Here is a 22,298-nt window from a genome sequence, read left to right as displayed (position 1 = left end):
AACGAGCTCGAAGTTGCCTCTGGTCTTATGTCCGGATATAGTGTGCCTTTCTAATTTTGTGTGCTCGTTTGTACCAGGGGAAAACAGGAGAGGAGAGGCAGCAGATGATCAAAGCTCTAAGAGAAGAGCTTCGTCTGGAGGAGGCTCGTCTCGTGCTGCTGAAGAAGCTCAGGCAGAGTCAAATGCAGAAGGAGAATGTGGTCCAGAAGGTCAGTGCTGCTGATGCCACACATTCTCACAGTCACGGCCACTGTTGGAGCTCTGCAGCTCTTTGCATCTGTCCGTGGTGCCTCGCCGTGGTTATGTGGGTTCAGTTCAAGTCACTTTTATTTGGTGCCAAATCAGTGTTTGCTCAAGGAGGCTTCAGTGTCTTATGTCATCACGGCAGCAGTTTGTCATGTTAATATTTCAATAATTTAACTAGACAAATATATTGCATAGACTGATCCTAACATAATAATAATAATAGTCTAATAGTTTATATCTGGAGAGCATGACCTATATAGACAATGGATAGTGCAGGATATTGGAAATCAGTATTGAAACATGTGTGTACCCCTTAGCTGCAGACGGTACTGTAATATTGTTCTAAATCAGGGCTCCCAAAACCGTGGCTCGGGGACCACTCGCAGCCCCTGCTTGCTGCCATATATGGACCTGTAGAAATAAAATGCAGTTTGACTGTTGAAGTGACGATTTTGTTTGTTGTTGAGTGAAATGTTAAAATAAGTTCGTCAAATGATTGAATATGAAGGCGACGTGAGCAGAGACACAAACATGACGGGTGTGTTAGTCCACTGACAGACTCACAAACTAATGTGCACACCTATGTCTGCACTTCTGTTAAATACGAACAAAAATAGGAAAAAAAGATTTGTCTTGTTGTAGAAAATTTGAATTTTTTTTAAACAAAACTACATTTTAGGGGAGATTTGTGGGTGTTTTCTTGTTTGTTTTTGTTTGCCCTCGCATGAGACAACAGTGCCAGCAGTGTCTCGTTTAGTTTGAGAGCCCTGCTCTAAATCATATGCAGTAAACATTTATATATGAAGAAAGCACCAGAAAATCAATCTGAGATATTCCAGTCCTGGTTTATCGTTGCTCTCTTGCAGGTCCCAGTGGTCCAGAATGCTGCGTCATCTGTGCAGCCTCCTCCCATCCACAGCTCTCCTGTCCTGGGGAAGCTACCTGTGAGGCCAGGTCTACACAACCCTGAGCCCCAGAACCTCCGCACTGCACAGGTGTGTGAGTGAGTGTGAGGCGAAGGGTACATTTTCATTAGAGATCACACCAGTGAAGTTCCTGTTTTCCAGGAACTGTGTGATTGTTGGGGTTCTGTAGTGTTGTCTCGACCTTGCACCTTAAACCAGCCGTGCTGACTTTAAATGACGTCTTTGACTCACAAAGAAAGAACAAGAACTACAGAAGTCACTCAGTGTAACCAACAGCAAAGCTGCACCAGTGTCTATGATGTAAATGAACCTTAGACGTTTTGGCTGTAAGAAAGGGTCATGTGACCATGTAGGACAGTAATGGAATCTGAAATGTCTCCTTTTTATCTGTAGTCACATTTTAAACTTCACCAAATGTAGAGTACTTACAGAGACGGCTCCGCACGCTGAACTCCCGCCTTTTGTTGATGTCTTTAGCAAAATGTCAGTTTTCTTTGAGACTGAATCCACGTCTCTGCTGTGGGACAGCGTGGATATGCTATCAGTGACTCCAGGTTAGCCTATCTGATTTACTGAGATGATTCATCGCCTTGTTGGTGGTTGCACCACTCACTGTAGAGGAATGTTCTTACCAAGTACGGTCTTGTTTTCATCTTTTAGCCAATGATACGTGCCAGTTTTTAAAAACTGTGCAAGCTTTCAGTTTTGAGACTCAAAAGGGAAAAAAACTAAATCTTCTGGATTTTTAGCTCCAGATAAAATTTTGAGCTACGGTGGATAAAAAAGCACTTAAACATAGAAGAACGTGCTTGTGTGAATGAGCCATGGTGTGTATTATCCATTTACAGTAAACCAGGTGAGCAGGTGTCATTTGCAGACATCAGGGATTTTCTCTGATCTCTGCTGAACAATGAAACCCTTTGTTGCCCTTCTCCTTTCTGCAGGGTCACACAGTCATCCGGTCAGCAGCTAATGCAAACTTGCCCCCCATATTGATGTCTCAGCGAGTGATAGCACCCAACCCTGCCCAGCTGCAGGGCCAGAGGGTCGCGTCCAAACCTGGGATGTCTCGTTCCAGTTCCAACAGCATGGCTAATGCTGTCAGCTACCAGCAGGTATAGAGTCAAACCGACCTGGGGTAAAGCATTCTTTTGAGAAAGGTGTGAACTTGTATGGTGAATGGTAGGACTGCCTAGAGAGAGATCACTGATCAAATCCTTTACATATGTGGCTTTTCTCAGTAATAGAGGGTAGGGCTGGGCCATATTATACCGTTCACGGTAATACTGTTAGGCAACGATAGGAAAATGAAATATCGCGATAGAATATGGGTAAAACGCGCATGCGCAGTGCCTTTGTTTTCATACGCACATGGCCGCTTGTTGAGTGAAACAGATGAACCAGAATTGGTTTGTAAAAATGGTGCAACTTCCGTGATGTGGAACTGGTTTGGTGTTTGTCCGTCAGATACACAACAAAGCACATTTTTTTGCAGAACATGCAAGCAGCCGTCGTTATTGTCGTATTTGTCGGACTAAGATGCTCTTAAATCTGGAAGTAATCTGGGTCCTAAACTCCGTATGCTTCAGGTCAAACGAACACTGCAGCATCACTTAGAGTTAAAAACTGTCTAAATTGTTTCATCTTTAATAAAACGATCAGCATTGCTGCTTTACCAGGTGTAACTATGAAGTTTAACTTCCAGGCATCCATGAAAACAAAAGTTATTACATTTAACGGAGTTAGACGTTAGCAGGAAGCTAGCGGAAGTTAGCTCGCTAGTTTCGCTAGTTACCTAAGCATGATATAGCATGTTCTGACTGAGAGATTTCTGAAAAAAATCAAACGTACAGCTCTGCTATCACTTCCAACATAAATGAAGACAGGAAACTAAACAGCAGTGACGTTTGTAGGGTTACTGAAGTTGGGCTAGCTGGTATATAATGATGTGCTACGTGATCGCTAGCGACACAGCTATGTTAGCATAACATAAACAGTGAAGCTGGAGGACGAACACTAACACTTTTCCACTTATAAAAGTTAACGTTAAGGTTTCTGATAGTTAGAGACAAATGCAATCGCATGGCAGGATGTTGTAAACGGACCAAACTTCAGTCAGGAGAACAACTGAGATAATCCATCCACAATACGAGGTTAGTCATTAATATACTGCAACAACATGGGAATAGAGCAGCTGCCAGAGAATTCAACATTAATGAATCAATGGTACAGAAGTGGAGGAAGCAAGAAGAATGAGTTTAATAAAGTTTGATTTATCTGACTGCTTTGTTTCGCTTAATGTGCCTTATAATCCCGTGCACCTTATGGTCCGAAAAATGCGTACTGCACACTGCAGTTTAATGTTGCAAAGCACCTCTTTTTAACTTCAGTGGATATTATACATGGTTATGCTCAGGATATGTCAGCCCATTTCTACTGGAAATGCCTTTTGGTTAAACTTTCAGCAAGGAATTTGCATTTGCACTGTTACATTTTTATAAAGCTTTAATGTACATAAAAACCAGCTTCTTGTTTAAGTGAAAATAAATGGAAGGTTGTCTTTTTGCACTAGTAATGTTGTGGAGTTGTATTTTGTCTCGCATCAATTATATCGTCAGTTATATCGTTATCGCAAATTTTCAAATATATATCGTGATAAATATTTTTGGCCATATCGCCCTGCTCTAATAGAGGGTGTATATCTCTCTGCAGGCCAGTCAGGTGGCAGCTTCCCAGCGCTCAGGCTCCAGTGCCATGTACATGAACCTGGCCCACATGCAAGCAGCAGCAGCTGGGGCCGGCGGTCTGGGCGGAGCTTCGGCCGTCAGCCCGTCCACCATGTCTGGTTCAGCCAGCGGAGCGGTGAGCTCCATGGCAGACCAGGCGAGCAGTCAGGCAGCAGCCAAGCTGGCCCTAAGGAAGCAGCTGGAGAAAACCTTATTGGAGATCCCTCCACCCAAACCCCCAGCCCCTCTCCTGCACTTCCTGCCCTCTGCTGCCAACAGTGAGTTCATCTACATGGTGGGCCTCGAGGAGGTGGTGCAGAGTGTGCTCGACAGTCAGGGTAAGTAAATATCAGATATTGGGGGAGGAAACATCTGCAGCAAATCTTTGATTTATACCTAACCCGTCAAATTGAACTGACAGACAAACCATGAATACGGTATATTTAAATAAATACGTAAGCGTTTGTGTGTTTGCACCAAACTCCTTTGGTTGTGTGAGCATGACCCAGAGACCATTTTGATAATAATTATAAAAATTTGCCAAGACTTTGTGTGCTGACTAAATCTCCCCAGCAGGTGGTGCTATTGTTTCTTCTGTCCATAGTTTGTGCATCGCAATAACCAATCAAGGCTTAGCAGAGCCAGAAGCAGGAAGTTCTTCTCGTATGTGCGGTCATGGTTGAGAAATCATTGTCCCTGAATCCAGCTCCATCCTTGTAGCACTGCCTTTTTACCCTGTCAGCCTTTAAAGGTCTGAATACAGGAGGCTACACCTGGCACCTGTCTGCTCAGCTGTGCTTGAATCACTAAGAGCAGAACAAAGTGCCTTCAGTTTGTGTCAGGAGTGCTGTGATGACTTTAAGGTTTAAAGTAAATTCTGGGTGTGCGTCTGCTCGAGCACCGCCTGTCGCTGTAGCTCTGTCGTTGTTAACGGAGTCCTGTCTGTAGGTAAACTCAGAGGGACGCTGGCCCGTCTGGAGCCTTTCTTCTGCGCCCAGTGCAGAACTGACTTCACCCCCCACTGGAAGCAGGAGAAGAGTGGGAGAATCCTCTGCGAGCAGTGCATGACATCCAATCAGAAAAAGGCTTTGAAGGCAGAGCATACCAACAGGCTGAAGAATGCCTTTGTGAAGGCCTTACAACAGGAGCAGGTTAGCAGCTTATGTACCTGCATCATGCTGGCTGATTCTTACTCTCACTTAAGTTTGTTTATGTCACGAGATTGTGTGGCTATCACAATTTTACTGTCTAGCCACACAAAGTGTTGTCGTCTGGTGTTGGTAGCAAAGTGATAAATAAATAATAGGGACACAGTTGGGACTGCGTTTCATGTTTTTAAACATCCGAGTCACTAATGAGCACGTTGTCGTTCTGACTCAGCAGAGCCTCACCTGGCTTCACCCTAAAAAGCTGGTGTCAGCTAGCTAGGTTAACCCAGGGTTTTCACTGCATGGTCACATCACAGGGATGGCATTGGCAGCATCTGGATAAATAAGTCTGCTGTGAGCAGAGCAGCTGATTTTAAAAAGGAAGTTAAAAGTGCTCCAGAGCTTTTCAGTACTGAAAACCCTGAATTAGTGCTGAAGTTACTCAGATAAGATGTAATCCTGCTTTGCAGTCTCTTTGTTACCACACCTAAACTCCCAAACATAGCTGGGGTATTTGGTAGTGATTGTGGAGTCGTTGAATGTAAGTACATGGTGGCACCAATGCACAAGACTCCTGAATGTGGTTCTCTTGTTAGGAGATTGAACAGAGGCTGCAGCAGCAGGCTGCTCTCTCTCCCAGCTCAGTCCCTACCAACGCCTCCAAGTCTGACACCATGATCCGACATCATGCCCTCCGCCAGGTATGTTCCAGCAGAGAGTCCACTATTAACTTGGAAGGAATAAGGAGATGTATGGTGCTCGTGTGTATGTATTCCAAACCAAATGTGCTTCAAGCAATAACTAGCAAATCTCTGGTTCTTAGGCTCCCCAGCCTCAGGCCTCCCTGCAGCAAGGGCTGTCGAACTCGGCACGAGGGGTCCTGTCCAACTTTGCCCAGGCCTCCCAGCTCTCTGTGGCCAGCAGCCTCATGGGCATGACCAGTGCCAAGCATTGTGGCGGCAGCAACAGCAGCAGTAACAGACTGCAGCATGACAACCGTCGGCAGATCTACAACATCCCAGGTACCTACACCTTTGCCCTTTCTGCTTGATGGGTGAGGGTCCGTGTGTGTGTTTTGTTTCCTGCCGTGCATCTTAGTCAACATCAGCCATTCGTAGGTTTATTAGCTCCACCCAGGACGTTGTGTTTTGTCTTTCTGTCTGTAAACACGACAGCTCAGAAACTATGGAATGAATTCTGATAAAACTTTGCAGGGGTGTAGAGCGAAGGCGACAACCAGCCATTCAAATCAGCATCCACCAAGGTCTTTAACATTAGCTTAAGCAGAGACGTGGCTATCAGCAAGTCAGAAGGTCAGGACGAGTTACACTGTGGCTTTATAGAAAGCATATGATTGGGTGTTGGGGGGTGGAGGGGTGGGGTCGACTGATACTGCACGAAGACAGAGGAGTATGTGAGGGTGGTGCAGAATATGTGACAGTTGGATTATATAAGCCTGGGAACAACTCTGAGTGCAGTCTTGTTTACATGGATGTGAATGAGAGTGAGGCAGGTGTGACGGTAAATATGCCAGAGAAGGTTATCTGGGGTCAATCATTCAAACAAACGGGAGAAGGTGAGGACGCAGATGTTTCGCTGTGTCCACCTCTGTATCGATGTAGTTTTATTGCTGTTTCTTTACATTCAAAAAATTCTAGTAAACGTATAAAATAAGAAAATAAGGCTAGTTCATGTCAATAGCAACAAAACAAAAGGTCACTTACAAATGTTTGAGCCTTAAACTCTACAAAGTGCATCTTCTCTGAATGTTGTCCTTCTGCTTCCACAGGGTTAAACATTGCCTATCTGAACCCAGCGGCTGTCGGAGCCCATAAGAGCTCCAGCTTAGCAGACCGGCAGAGAGAGTACCTGTTGGACATGATCCCGCCTCGATCCATATCGCAGTCGATCACTGGACAGAAATGAGCCCTGTCCAGCTCTTGCCCCTTGAAGCCACCTTCATCTTCATACCTAAACCATACCGAAGCACTCCTAAATCAGTCGATACCCTCTCCTCTTCACCTCTCATCGCATGCAGTGCCTGTCCATGTGCCTACCTTAAACTGACCCATAAAAACCCCACCAAGTTGGACAAGGACTCTAAACGACCAGTGCATTTGACATGCTCTTAATATAGTAAAATCCTTCTTCTTCAGTCTATTTAAGAATTATAATTCCCCTTATTATAACTGGTGGTAGCATTATTATTCCCACAACTACCATATTTGCTTCTGTTACTATTACTCATTATGCTTTTTCCTTTTGATGGTTTGTTTTTCTGCTGTTTATCTTTGACTCTGGGTAGTGACGGCCTGTCGTTGTCGGTTTCTTTAGGCCAAGGTCATATAGGATTTTTTTTTTCTTTATAATTTGTCCTACAGCTTAGCTGCGATTGTTGCTAGTAACAGAAGATCAAGATGATGCGTTCTGGTTGCTATGCAACTTACAAGCTTTGTAAAATAGTCTCGACTTGGATGAAACAGTGGAAAATCCCGATGGGTACAAAAACAGACAGTTTGAGGCTCTGCATGCTCTTGAAAAGAGGATGAAGAACCCATTTTAAAAATGGAAAAGCTGGAGGGAGGGAAGGAGGGAGCAGCAGAGCACCCACACCTGTACAATCTCCCTAAAAGGGCCTGCTTCACAGCGACACACAGCCAAAATTCTGATATGCTAAAGTTAAGTTTCAGGACAGCGCCGGAGATTCTGCCACCAACAGAGTTAATGAACTGGAAGCGAGCGACAGACGAAAGCAAAAGAAAATCCTATGTGATCGGCGTTCGGATAATCTTTCCTTTGCTTCCACCGTCGTTCACGAAAAGCTTCTTATCAGGTTCTTCATTTCAGATTGAAACAGTAACACACTTTTTTATGCTGGATGATACTTAAGTTGTACTAATCACGATGGACAGTCACAGCAGTTTACCATCTGCCTCTTCAGGAGACCAGCAGTCAGTCGAAGCTCCAGCGAGACGGAAGCTGACAGGCCGAGTGTGTCGTCTGTGTACCTGCCAAGTATTGGGGCTGCTGATGCTCTTCATTCAGACAGAAACCTGTTGGTCCCATCCCATTTCACTATTTCCCAGTGACCTACTAAACCACCTCACCCATACTCCCCACCCCAAACCTTCGGCTGTTCAGTATGCACAGACTGAACCCTTTCACCCCGCTGTTCCTCGTGGCATCGCGTGTTCTTTGAGAGAGCGAAAAGACCTCAAAGCTAAAGGTGGAAGCATATTTTGTGCGTCCAAACCACAGACTCTGTAACTACAAATCTGGGTTCTTCTTCTTTTTATATTTTGGTTTTTAGATTATTTTCTAAATGTTGTGCAACACCCATTCCCAAACCCTAACTACTATTCCCATCCCTACCTCATCCCTTTTTGTTTGTTTGTTTAAACTTTATGCGGCGTCTCCTAATAAAATGGTTGCGTACCTGAGAGGTACAGCTGCCGGAGACGATAATAATCAACATAAAACAGAAACTATTAAAATGTCTGTATGGATTATGTATAGATACCTAGCTTCAGAGAAAAAGGACGTGGATTTTATCTTTTAAGGAGAGGCATGGCTCAATCATCGTGTGTCTGCTCTGCACACACGTTTCCTCTCCAGAGGAGCACTGTGCATATTTCAAATTAGATGTTTTTGTATGGAGAAGAGTTAAGAGTGGCTGCGGTCTGGATGCTGGCTGACGGCTAACCAGAGTCCGGTGAGACGCTCCGATTTCACCGAGGTGTGTTTTGTGTTTCTCGTTTTGCTTTATTTACAGGCTCATGTTCATAATCCCCAAAAGATGTTTACATGCTTTTAATGTTCAAAAACACTTTATGATCCTGCACTTCTACAAATGCTCCGTTTGAGTTTCTGTCGCTTTAAAGCCCTCCTTCCAAAATTCCAACTCCACTCTTATTGGTCAGCTGTGATGACACAAGCAAGGCAAAGTTGGTGACATAGCTGAACACTTTGTGGGCTTCTTAACAAAGGCCTTACCTGAAGCCACCACAGGATGACTACATGTTGCTTCTATCCCTGAGGGCGCTCACTGAAGTCACAGCAGAGCTGACGTTGGTCTTGATGGCGTTATTTGTCACTACTTGTTCTGTTGTTGACAACATGAACAGGAGGAAGTCGATGAAAACAGGTTTGTGTGGAACGTCTCTTTGTTGAAACAGCTCAGTTAGCATGTTAGCATGACCAGTGCTAAATGGACTGGTAGCGCTTTTCTGCTCTATCTGAGCGCTCAAAGCGCTTTACACAACTCGGTGATTCACCCAATCACACAAGCGCTGTCTGACTAACATTCACACACATTCACACTCCGATGGACGCATCGGAGAGCAACCTGGGGTTAGCATCTTGCCCAAGGATATTTGGCGTGCAGACTGGAGCAGACGGGGATCGAACCACCAACCTTCCGATCAGTAGGCGACCTGCTCTGCTGCTGGTGTGTCACCTCCAGTCATGCTCCAGTTGTTACTCCTTTGAAACATGCACAAAGAAGTTATCGAACACACTGAATAAAGTTTGGAGAAAAGCTGAAAGAGACACTCAACTTGTTGATAAATGACTAAATCCTAATTTACTCTCTGCAAATGTTGGACCTCAGTCCCAGCTTTCATTTCACTGGTGCCCAGTTTGTACATGTATCTAGAAGATGGAGTTACTCCACTCATATTCTGACACATAACCCTTACAGAGCCCAGTGTCAGGCCTGCACCCCGCTCTCACTCATGTGACAGATCACTGCAGCAAGTGTGCCGTTGGTAATGGACCGGTTCTTACGCAGCCCTTTGCTACTGTACCTGAGCACTCTGTGCGCTTTATACAACGTAACCTCATCCACCCAAACACTTTTTCTCTTTTTGCTCAAGCGTTTTCTCTCTAACATTCGTACTGTGATGGATGCATCGGGCACAACTCGGGCTCAGTATCCTGCCCCAGGATGTTTGACCTGAGCAGCCAGGGATTGAACCACCGACTCTCTGGTTAGTAGTTGACCTCCTGCTCGAGCTCCCGAGCTACAGCTGCCCCTTTGTGTTTGTGTAAAATGATCCATTGTTGTTGTTCTTTGGTCGCACATCAGTTACAGAGTTCTTATTGCAAACTAAATTCCATCTCAGTCCCAGGATCGGTAATGTTTACCATTGGTTAAAGTGACAGCACTCGTCGTTCAGATGGAGAACTTTTGGCATGAGAGTGAAACTAGTGAGAAGAACCAATCGTTCAATGTTATTACGAACAGACTCTTCGCCTGTTCCAGGCCCATCTTCGCTGTGCTCTGGATAAGAAACGGTGAAAGTTGGTGACATAACTGTCACTGGGCTTTTACATGAGCAGCTCTCAACGCTGCAGCAGAGTAATGTGCAGTTTCCAAAGTGTCAGGAAATGTTATTCTTCCAACATAGTTGTGGAGTTGAGACGGGTTGAAAACTGCGGTGCTGTCAAATGAACAGAACTAAGCATCTGATGGTGTTAATCCACTTTTATCTATTTATCATGCAAGTGTGTGTTTTCACAAACCATTTGAAGTATTTTCATGACGACGTCGATGGTTTTGCTCCGGACTAAACCTCTAAACCTGCCCAAACCCAATCTGTCTTACACAGGTTGGACAGTTGCTTCATCACAGTTAGTTTGAGACCTAACAACAGCTGTCACAACCAGCAGTGTTAGATTGTGGTTGGCTGCCTACAGACAGCAGGCAGAAAGCTCGTTTTCCCATAAACGTAACTTTTTCTTCTTCTTTCTTTTTTGCTTATCTTGCCTTAGTGGACCATCACAGTGGATTTGAAATCAAGGTGTTATTGAAATGCAGACTTTGTTTTAATTCAAAGGGTTTAAACAAAAATATTGCATCACCTGTTGAATCTTTTTTACATCTTTCAGAGGCTCAAAAGTATTTGGACAGACTGCTGTAATTTTAAATGTACGGATTATTTTTAATACTTCACTGAAATCCTGTGCTGTCAAAGACTGCCCGAAGTCTCGAACCCACGGACATCACCAGCTGTTTCCTCCATCGTGATACTCTGCCAGGCCGTTATTCCATTTACTCCAGCTGCCTTCAGCTGCTTTTTGTGTGTGTTTGCCTTCAGATTTGCCTCAATACTCAATCAATGTCCCATTTCTTTGTCTCAGAAAAGCTCTAGGGTTGCTCATGCAGTATGTTTGGGACATTGTCCATGTGCACTGAGGTGTCATCCAGTCAGTTTTGGAGCATTTGGCTAAATCTGAGCAGAGAGATCCTGTACACTGCAGAATTCATCCTGATGCTTCTGTCACGTCACCAATAAGTTGTTTTCAGGCATACATGCGTATGCCACAACACTGCCTCCACCTGCTCTTTTAGATATTCTTTGTAAATGTCTCATCTGTCCTGGTTGATGGAGCGTAACCACCTTCATGCTGAGAGTTCCCATGATCAGCTAAGTACAAGTTCAACATTCACCATTAATTCCACATCTGTTTTCTCCTTTGTCAGGGAACAATGAGGGAGTCTGACCACGAATCTGCTTGTCTGTCAGTTGTCCAGTTACTTTTGACCCTTGAAGAATCAGTCAGTCAACAGTCAATGCAACACTTCTGTCAATTAAACCAGAAAGTCTGGTTTTGTCACATGTTGATTTGGTTTCAAGTCCACTGTCGTTGTGTGAAAGGCATTTCATGGTCCAAAAACCTCTGGAAATAACTGTATGATGGTGGTGTTGAAGGTTTGGGAGGGAACATGAGCAATCTTCATAACTGTAATGAGGCTGTGCAGACAGCAGGTTATATGACCAACACATCATTCAGACTGCAGTCGAACCCTCTCATAATCTACGCAAGGAGAACGTGTTCAGGTCAAGTCTTTGGTGTTGTTGGTGACAACACTCGGCTATTTCGAGCAGTGTTCAGTTAACGTGCAGTATTATTCACAGCACACTGGCCCTCCAGGAGTCTGACGCATGCAGATTACTGATGATGATCTGCGACAGCATCCCGGCAGATTCAGATTATTGATAGAGACCTTGGACTAACGTGTAGTGAAACATGGCTGACCTGTTGCAAAGGACTCCGCATGACCTGACACGACCTCTGGCCGCCATGTTGGATTTCTTCAGCTCTCGGGTACCAGCTGATGTTTCTCACAGAAACGTTTACCTCGGTTTGTGTACGGTGTTTGAATGTCACAGATTACAGTTGTTTCTCTGATCCTTTGGTTTATGACTGAGCAGCTGCACAACTACACTCAGTTCATTGAAAAGTGTTTGCTAATCCACATGAACTGCTCCTTTTTAAAAATGATTCACATATTGCAACTTGACATTGGCATTTAGCTTAAAGCACTGCTGTGTTCAAGTAAAAGGCACATGTGAATGTACGAGCCAGAGAAGTGATGGTAGCAGTTAAGACCAAAAATACAGTTTTAAGAAAATGGATAAAAGAGCTTCTCTCTAAAGTACGTCAGCACTTCATCAGCTAATCTTTGCAGGTCGGTCACAGTAGTCTTCTCCTGTTTAATGAGCCCACCAGCCAAGAAAATCACCTGTAAGCTGCACGCGGGACGATTTTTGGTCCATAAAGAGAGCAGCACCAAATCATGACAGAGGAGTGTTGAACACAGTGGGAAGCAAAACTATCCAAAAACATGAGTTTTGCATCTGAAAGCACTTTGAATGGTCAGACGACAGTAGAGAAGGCAACACTGTCCTGAGCTTCTTCACAGCTCAGGACAGTGTTGGAGTTCACATGATGACCCATGGAAAGGTCAGTGTTTCCTCTTATGCCCAGTTTGAGAGCTGTTAGTTTCCCCTCTCCCTAATTCAGCTGTTTTCTCACATGTGCATCTTATAGCCTACTAACAATCAAAGTGTGTTATATTGTTATTGACACAGGGATAGAAGTTTCAGTGTTCAAATCCACAGATTGTGGCTGATACTCTCGTAAGTTTCTCAAATTTGCTTAAATATGAAGGTGGGTGCTGTAACAGTCTAAGGCCTGTCGCCCTGCAGTGAACGCGCTGCCTCATAAAGGCTGTACGATACAGTAATGTCAACTTTTATTACAGTGTTACTGAACGAATCCTAAGCGAGTATCGGTACTGAGTCGACTCTGATGAAGCTCCGTGTGAATCCATCTGTGGTTCAAAGCTCAGCTCCAATAAGCCCTGCATCGTCTACACGCGTACAGTGTTTGTGCGGTTTTTTTGTTTGTTTGTTTGTTTTGTTGTGCGTTCTGGTTGTGTCCAAGTAATCCAGACCTGCCTGTCACTACTACAGAATGATCCAGTGACAAACAGTCCACAGAGAGCGATCCAAGATCCCTGCTGTGAGCTGGCACTATGTGTATAAAGACTGAGCTGAATGGGAGACAACGTTTGAAATTGGATGTAGCGAAACGATACCTGAAATCTATTTTTGCTCCAACTCCTGGTCCGATCTGCTTTAGCTGCAAAGCTAAAGTTTAAATGACAAAATAAGCTCCCGTCTCTCTTTTTGCAGATGCATTTATACATCTTTGTATTTGAACTTTGTTCTTTTCAACATCACTTTTTAGATTTTCAAGTCATTCTTTATTCTAAGGATTTGTTTGTTTTCTTTCTGTCGCAGTTAAAAAAAATATTGACTATGAAATAAATGACACAATATTTGCTAGGTTTTAAGTGATAATGACTTATTGTACATATGCATTTTTTCCTCCGTTACTGAAAAAAGAAATTAAATGGTTGTACATTGTGTAGAAAAGCAAACAAAAAGCCATGAATATTGTGAAGCTTGTCATTTCGTTTTGTGATCACTGTGTATTATTGTGTAACAAATGTGCAAAATGTTTGGGATTCCTTTTCTTTCGCCCGTTCTGCTTCTTGAAGCAGCCTTGCTGGTTGCATTTGCTGTTATTTTGAACTAGTTAGCGTTTGCAGGGAAGTGCTCACTGGTTCAGATCAGAATGGTCTGAAACTCCCGTCTGAATACTTCGACGCATTAAACTTTAGATACCTTCAAATTACTTGTTGATGGAAACACTCTGATTGGTCGGACTCGGTGGGCCTAGCCCTCACTGTCAGAACGCCGTCACGTTGGCGAAACCACCTCTCGTAATTACGTTTCTGTGTTTTGATGGAAACGATTACTGCTCCCCGGTTTGTTACACGCAGGCAGACAGCGGATCGACACGAACCACTAAGACGCAGATTCTTACAACTGTTGAAACTTTTTGTTTGTTTAGCTTTTTCGTAAAGAAGCGCTCGCCCTGAATCAGTGACCACTTTTTCTGCCGACACCAGCATACAACACGTATGATACTGTACTGTTTGGCTTTATCTTCTATTAATTGTTGTTGCTAATGCAGGGAATGATTTAACTGCAAAATCATTGTTTCTTTTTGCATAGTGTTGACAATTTTAAATATCTGGGAAGTAGGAACGAATGATAAAACGGACCAGAGACTAATCAGACTAATTTTTGTTTTACTTGCATCAATCCTGACCTTTTGCACATACTTGATATTTAACGGTCTTCAAAAAAAACGTCAAGAAAATAATGCTGTTTGAATACTGCCAGTTGATTGACAATTATGCATTGATTGAAAAAAAATAAGCTAATTTTGGAGGAAATAACTTTGTAATATTTATCTCTTGCAAGCTATGTTTAATAAAGGTTGAAACAATTTGCTTCAAAGTGTCAACGTCATTCAGCTTTCTTCTTCTTCTTCAGCGACGCTCTGGGCAGCGTTTTCAGCCGATCTGTCCCGATCACTTTTCCTCTGGTCTTTTCATTAATTTTCAAGTTATCATTATCTCCTCAAAAACAGTCTCCATCTACCCCAACAACATACCCTGGATCACCAAGGAGCTCAAGGAAATCCTTAATTTAAAAAAAAGAGGATTTTCTTTTCCGGCTCTGCTCTGGATAAAAAGGAGGTCAACAGGGAGGTCAAGAGCCCCTTAAAAACTGCTAAACTGGAGTATAAAAACACTGTTGGAAAAAAATTCACCACAGGGGACCTCCACTCAGCCTGGCAGGGCCTCAAAACCATGGCCTCTGTGAATACTGTGGTCACCACCTCCAGAACCATCCAGGTTCTCATTCTTGGCCTGTTTATGCCATGCCCTTATCTTTAACGTCTGCTCCGTTGTACCTTAATTGGCCCTTGGGGATAAATAAATAAAGTCTCTCTGATTCTGATTCTTTAGCCGTTTAAATCAGCTGTGTTGGATCAAGCACACCGGCCCTCGAGGCCTGGAGATCCCCACCCCTGGATTAGGGGGTCTATACTTAAACCAGCGTTTATATCATGTACACAACGCAGTACTCTCCACTAGGTGGCAGCCTGGAGCAACAAACCATTTCCCGGGTCAGCTGAAATTTGACCTGTGTCGAAACAGTTTCCATCTGGAGAGCTTGAAAGAGCCTCCAGGAAAAGTAGAATGAAGCAGACTGATCAGGACTCAATCTGAACCCAGCTCTCTCCATTTCAGCACCGACGAATGTGTTTTTACTGTAACTTGTTTCATGATGTCACTTCTTGATTTTTCAGTGTTGACTAAACAGCCATCCTCTGTGAGCTGCTTTGAATGAACCGGTACATGCAGGGATCAGGGCTGGTGGACACACACACACACACACACACACACACACACACACACACACACACACACACACACACTATTTGGAGCAGCTGTTACAGTATTGTTTCTGCGCTGTGTCATAACGTGACATGTTGACTGTCTGCCATACTGCATTTGAGATGCCATCTACTGGAACATGCAAAGTTACAAAGCAGAATAGAATAGAAATGGTTTTTGCCTGAATATTAAATATTATTGTAGCATTGATCCTAAAAAGCGCTCTGTGGGTTTTATGGCTCTTTAAGTCATAAGACCACTGCTAACAGAATCAGCTCCCAGCCCAGAGCAGATTTACTGAGCGCTCGCTAACAGTCTTATCTGACTCCTGCTCCTGCCTCCTTTGAGCGTATCAGAAGGTTCCTGTAACGGCGATGCATAGTTTGAATAGACTTTTCTAAAAATAAGGCTGTCAGACATGTATTTACTTAAGGATGTTTGCAGAAATGCCCGTGCTTACACGGAACCGTTGGACAGTTGGTAATAAACAAGTGTCACATATCTGTTTCTGCCATCATACTGAACTCGTACTGTTACCAGTTAAACATGTTGATGAAGTCTTTCAGGCTTTGTGCACATGCAGGAAAACAACGAGCTGCATCTCCCTCCCCTTTTGTCTAGAGCGCCAGTCATTACACAACACAACCACAATCATGTGACCTGTAAAAAAGGAGAACAGCTGCATTAATAGAGTACATGATGTGACGGTGGGCGGGGCCGGCTCTGTGTGGAACGTGTGGAACATGACGTTCTCTGAGTGTTTACATATAGATCTGCCTGAAGGACGGGAACACGGTAGGTGGACGACCTCGAGTGTGTAACTATAGTGCAGTGCGACCTTCCAAAGTGCTTCAAACCACACAGCCTCCCTTAAGTGAAACAGTAACATCGCTCATCTACATTTGCTCTGTGTTTGTCTGTTATCATCTATGTGCTGAATGGACTGAACTCTGTTGTCACACTTTAACAACCTTCAAACGTCAGAAAATCTCCCAGCGAGTCATTTCCTTATTGTCAGCCTCGTCGAGCCTGAGTGGCACACACACCTGGACGTTGATTTAATGTCTGCATGTGCACAAGTCAATACGCAGTTAGGCCTTCCTCCATCACTGTAATATACTCTAGAATAAAGAGTTAAGCCACATCTATCGTATGCAGCTGCTCACTACAATAATTCATTAGGATTCATGAATTAATCCTAATATTTGCCTCACTTTTTTAACGTAAACTGTCACGGACTCCTCACAAGGCAAACATCTCCATGTAAGATACACAGAGTGGACGAGACTGAACAAGCAGCAGGGCTGATAATGAACCACAGAGACCGTAGACAAACATTAACATTGATAATAACTCGGGGGGCATCCATCTGTTGCTGTCTGTTTCTCCTGTTCCAGCCAATGAAAGGGCTTACCTGCTCTACAGCTGTGTGCACGCTCTCAGTCACTCTGGAGCGAAACACATTCACCTTACTTTGGTCACTGCTAACGTCCTCTCTCCTGCCCGTCAGTAAATCTTTTCAAACTGCTCACAGTTGTTTGAATGTGCTTGAAGTCCAAACAAAGGTTCCCAGACCAAAGTCTGTTTATTCTGGAAAACATTGCTCAGCACAGAAATGATCAAATCTGTTCTTGCACACATAAAATGTGCTGATCGGTGCTGGTAAAGAGCGGAGCGTCTGCCGGGAACACAAGCCGGGAAGGTTAAGATCCTGCGGTCGGTTTGTTTCCACCGGCCTCAGAGTTTATGTCTTCCTCACTCTCCCCAAAAACACAAGTGTTCACGTCTGTGCGGTTTTATCTGTATTTTCAAAATATCTGCCGATTCATGTTCTGTCCTGCTTGTTGTTTTTCAGTGCGAGCATGCACGCAGGTGGCAGACGGCTGATTAAGGTGGATGTCAAGGTGACGAGTCTGTCTGTGCACATTGCTGTTCCCCACACAGTGAGTGAAATGCTGCAAACGCTATAGCTACTGATCAAAACGCTCAACAAGGAAAACTGTCATTGGTTCAGCTTCCAGGCTTTTATTCTTTCTCACTGTTTCTTTAGAATATGCATGAATAAAGTAACTGTTGTAATGGCAATGACCTTGTTCACTGTTATCACTGCTGACTTTGTTTTCTGAGTATCTCCTCCCAGGACAGACAGTGGGTGGGCCCTCTGTGTTGTCTTCCTTTGGGGACCCTGACTTCCTCCCACCACCCAAAAGCATGAATGCCAGTTTAACTGGTGACTCCAAACTGGTCACGGATATGAAGCAGAATACAGTACTGTAGGAATACATGGTTAACCATGTGACTTACAGTTACATACCTGTGCTTGCACCATATTAAAGACTCCGCTGACTAAACCCATGTGACTTTTTGACAGTCAGAGTTCCCTGAAAGGGAACAACCTGTAACATTTTCAACACTTATTCGCTTCCATTTAAAAGTAAGTTTGGCAAAAACCCACTAAAATATCAAAACTGAAAGCAGATCAAGCAGCAGGAAGCAGAAAGTCCCCCCCGTCCTGCCCAGGAGCCATGAGAAAAACAAAATTCCTCCCGAAGACGCCCACATGCCCTGTGTGCATGCCCCACGCATGAACAAGGACTCCAACCAATCACAGAACACTTAGCAACAGGCTTCAGCCAATCAGTCCTCAAGTTTTGGGGTAAACAGAGAGGACTTTTTTCTCCTGTGGTTGACACTGTGAAAAGAAAGAATGAAGGAAACTCGTCCAGTTCCTGAGGAGCAACTTTTGTGTCAGTTCAGCAGCAGCAAAGCAGCAAAGCAGCAAAGCAGCAAAGCACAACCACGGTCGCCTCCAGGCGGCTTTATACTGGAAGGCAGACGCTGCAATAATTGTTATGTGAAGAAATGTCTTTCAGCCACTTTTCTCCTTTAGTGGTCAGTTCTCTCTTTGTTTCTCTGCCTTTGCACAAGCACATTTCCCTTTCCTGAAACAGGCTTCACAAAGGCCGAGTTCTGTTCAGTTAAGAGCTTCTTCTGTTGTCACACTTCCAAATCGAAAACTGGGAAAAGATGAAGCTGCTTGAACATCATTCCTGTCTAAAACAATAAGAAGGCCTAATGACTTGTCCTGTTAACCTTTGTACTGTCGCCATCGTGCACCTGGTCACATTTTGAGAAATAATGTTTTTATGCCCCCTTAACTGGATTGAAGGCATCATAAATGGAGGCTTTAAAGAGGCCGGTTTTACAGTTCAATGCTTTTTTGGAAGAGCCTCAGCAATCAGTGTTTATTTGAGGCAACTGTATCATGATGTCCCACTCATGACTAGACTCGCTCAGTAAGCAAACTGAACTTCCTGTGGTGAATCACCGCCTCCGCTGAGAGAACAAATGGGCGGATGAGGAAATAGACAGCGATCTGCTGAAAACCGGCGGGTGTGTCTGTGTACTTGTGCTACTGGTATTTTGTGAGTGTCTTGGTGGGTGGGTGTGAACACGCAGCTCGTGAATGCTAGCCTTTATTCAGTCAGACACGGGGCAAGTGCTCTGGCCTCTCAGCCAATCACAGCTGGCGTCTGGGGATGGCTCGAGGCGTGCGCCGAGTTATGACATGATGGTGTAGCTGCCCGCAAACACACATGCCTGGAACATGAGAACATTTCTCATCAGCCTTACTTCATCTCTCAGAGTGAAACCCAAGAATGAGCCACAATGCAAATGTCTGGAGATTTATCATCATTAGTTTTATTCATTTTTATGACTATGAAGGATCTCCTGAGGGTTCGGCGCTGCCAGCCCGAATCTTTGTTGTTGTTATTAAGTTGTTGCAAAGTCTCCGTCTGTGTCTCTCTGAGCTTCTGCACTGGAACGACAATGGAGGTGGAACAGGCCTGCAGGGTCGGCGTCTTCCTCTTCTTGCCTTAAAGACAAATGTTAGCCTCAGTGAGGCGAGATGGGAGGAGCCTGTTTTTGAAGAAGTCATTAGAAACCCCCCCCCCCCCCCCAGCTCGCTGCCCTACTGCTCGGGAACGCCTTGATGGACCTCAGACGGTGAAAAGTGTGGATCCAAAGTCAGGCAGACCTTAATAGGAGGGAGTGAAGCCCCGATGAGTTTCCTGCTGTCCTCACCGTCTCTGCGTCTGAGGCACTGCAGGCTCCAGTTGGTTCAGATGAAATTTGTTTTTTAGCTGAACTGTTTAATCTGAATCTAACTCCAGGAGAGAATTCCTGTAGGGCTGGTCAGGGGTCAATAAATCAACTTCTTCCAATCTGCCACAGATTGGAAGAATGTTGGCTCATTTGAAATAATCTGTAACACTGAGGTGTTTATCCTACTAAACAAACTTCCAGTTAAAAACTCATCCAGGGACGAGTCCGGAATAAAGAGGTCAAATCTTTATATCATTTTATTATTAAGAGTTTGCAAAACAAGGCGTTATTAGAGCAAAAGGCCTTATCTGCACAACACCAAAGACCCACACAGTTCTTTTAATGGCACAGCCTGCCAGCAATGTAGCAATCACCTGATAACACCTCAGTGTCCCCAGCAGGAAACCTCCAACTCCAGATAAGTGTGATTCAGAGCTCATATCTCAGAATCAAGCTTAAAATAGTGCCTTCATCTAAAACCAACCAGGACAGAAGAAAGCACCTGCTGCCCTCACTTTGACCCCCTGGGTCCTAAAACCTTTCAGGGTTTCCCAAACTGCAGAATCAAAAGAGTTCCAAGTATGAAAAATCAGTCGGCCTGAGATGATACTCATGGGAAATCCAGTTAGTTTCCTGTGTTCATGGCCTTGATAAGTGGGGCCTTTTTTGTAACAACATAATGTCTGCCTTTAAAGACTGACCCACAGCCTGGACCCAGATAATTACTCATTTTCAGGGATTTAAAGGTGTCCTGTGTGGAAGCACTTAAGCATAGAAAAAAACAAGTGCTCGTACGAATGAATGTGAATGTTGAGGCATGTTGTATGTTTGAGTTCTCTGGGAAAGTAGAAAGGTGCTGTGTAAGAATCAGCCCATTTACCAGACTTTAGCCCCAGTGAGGTCACCTGAGGCAGGGGTGGAGATCTCAAGCCTGTAGGCGACTAAACGCTGGTGGAGTAAGTGTTACGGAGTATAGCATGGTGGGAAAGGACGGAGAGAAACCCCCCCCCCCCAAGTTTTGTTGGTTTTGTTTTTGAGTTTGTTTTGGATTAATTGCATGTTTTTGTGTTTATTTACGGTTGTTGCACCTGTGTGGGAGGGGAGATTTTACTCTAGCCCAGCTGCCAGTGAGGCGGAGTTGAATACAGGGAGCGGCTGATTGGAGTTCCTCTTTATAAAGGGGAGAGGAAGCAGGAAGTGTTGTTGTTGTTTTTAGTAGGACCTCGGTGAAGCAGGAGAGCCCCGGAGATCCAGGACAAAGTGTGCGCATTTTTAATAGAAAGGATTTTTTTTTAGCCTGGCCTGGTTTTTGCTTTTAACGAAACGAAGGGACGTGGAAAGGAGGACGTATTCCTATGGAGCTGTGAGAGGACGTGCTGGAAAAGAGAGGACGTGCTGGAAAAAAAGGGACGTGTTGGAAAAGAGGAAAACGAGCACTAGACTGGAGATTGGAGGATAAGAAGAACTGGACCAGCTCGGGGAAGTTTAACTGCCGGGAGGTAATGCGGAGACCCAGCCTCGAACAAAGTTAAAGCCTGAAAAGGTGGGTGGCAAACCTGTTTTAGGGAGCTGCAGGATTGATACGTGTTGGTTGCGTGTTCGTGCAGTGACCCTCTCTCCCCTGTTTGTAACTAGGCGAAGAACTCGGACCGCGGTGGTCTTTGGGCTTTGGATCCCTGGCCGGGGTTGTCTTCAGCCGGTAGTTTGCCTAGAGGAAGAACAAATAAATTTTGTGTAACCCATTGCAGTGTGTGCGTGGTGGTTTGTTGCTGGTCCCTACTAGAATTCCTATTCTTTTTGCACGGAGGTTCTCTTAACAGACCTCCCGTAACATTTGGCGTTTGTCGACAGGATTTGTGACCAGTATACAAACCTACCTGCCTTAGACTGATTAATATGGCGGATGAGTTATCTGAAACCAGGAATATGGCGTCATCATTTTTTATCGGTGCGCCCTGGGTACCAAAATTTTGTGGGCTTAATACGAATTATGAAGATTGGGAGAGTCAAATTAGCGCAATGCTCCGTGCTCAAAAGTGGTCGATAGAACAGCAATGTGATTTTGTATTGAGTGCATTAGGAGGAGAATCACGACGTGAAATTCTTATTCTGGAACAAGCGGAGCGGGATACGCCAGATAAAATCTTTCTTCAGCTTAAAGAACTGTATGGGGACAAAACAGCCGTGGGTACCCTGCGTGCCATGTTTTATGAATGTAGACAAAGGACAGAAGAGCCTATTAGAAAGTTCACGTTACGCTTAAGGGAGTTGGGCCATCGCCTGCAGACAAAAGAGCCACAAGGGTTTCGGCGGGCTGACCTGCACCTGCGTGATCAGTTTGTCTTGGGTCTTAGGGAGGGTGAGATACAGCGTGATCTGCGGCGTTTATTAAGGCACGATCCTGACCTCTCATTTGAACAGGTGCGTAAAGAGGCTCTGCAATTGGAAGCGGATGCGCTGTATGGCGTACATGAGGACTCCGCTTGTGCTGTAGTAAGAGGGGATTTAAAGTGGCAGGATACTCTGAATTGGAGAGATA

The 22,298-nt window shown here is 44.4% G+C and overlaps 1 protein-coding gene and 1 long non-coding RNA gene across 4 annotated transcripts in view; both read left to right on the top strand.

The window, feature by feature from the left end:
- gatad2b (GATA zinc finger domain containing 2B) overlaps positions 1-14,694 on the top strand; it is a 44,248-nt gene extending 29,554 nt beyond the window's left edge. For 2 of the 3 annotated variants that reach the window (XM_082521169.1, XM_082521168.1), the window contains exons 4-11: positions 78-209; positions 1,113-1,241; positions 2,117-2,287; positions 3,885-4,236; positions 4,847-5,049; positions 5,643-5,747; positions 5,870-6,068; positions 6,836-14,694. In XM_082521169.1, coding sequence (XP_082377295.1) covers positions 78-209; positions 1,113-1,241; positions 2,117-2,287; positions 3,885-4,236; positions 4,847-5,049; positions 5,643-5,747; positions 5,870-6,068; positions 6,836-6,972 — 1,428 coding nt within the window. In that variant the 3' untranslated portion in view covers positions 6,973-14,694. The remainder of the gene's footprint in view (positions 1-77; positions 210-1,112; positions 1,242-2,116; positions 2,288-3,884; positions 4,237-4,846; positions 5,050-5,642; positions 5,748-5,869; positions 6,069-6,835) is intronic. The other variant, XR_014274135.1, reaches the window with a different exon arrangement.
- A 6,502-nt stretch (positions 14,695-21,196) lies between these two features.
- LOC309698625 lies at positions 21,197-21,503 on the top strand. The gene is made up of 2 exons (XR_014274138.1): positions 21,197-21,302; positions 21,395-21,503. It is a non-coding gene; the product is annotated as an uncharacterized lncRNA (long non-coding RNA).
- Positions 21,504-22,298: the final 795 nt, after the last annotated feature.

The sequence above is a fragment of the Aulonocara stuartgranti genome (assembly GCF_965226115.1).
Source record: "Aulonocara stuartgranti genome assembly, chromosome: 22".
NCBI lineage: Eukaryota > Metazoa > Chordata > Actinopteri > Cichliformes > Cichlidae > Aulonocara > Aulonocara stuartgranti.
Note: the sequence above shows the minus strand (reverse complement) of the source record. Positions and strands in the feature narration are given on the sequence as shown.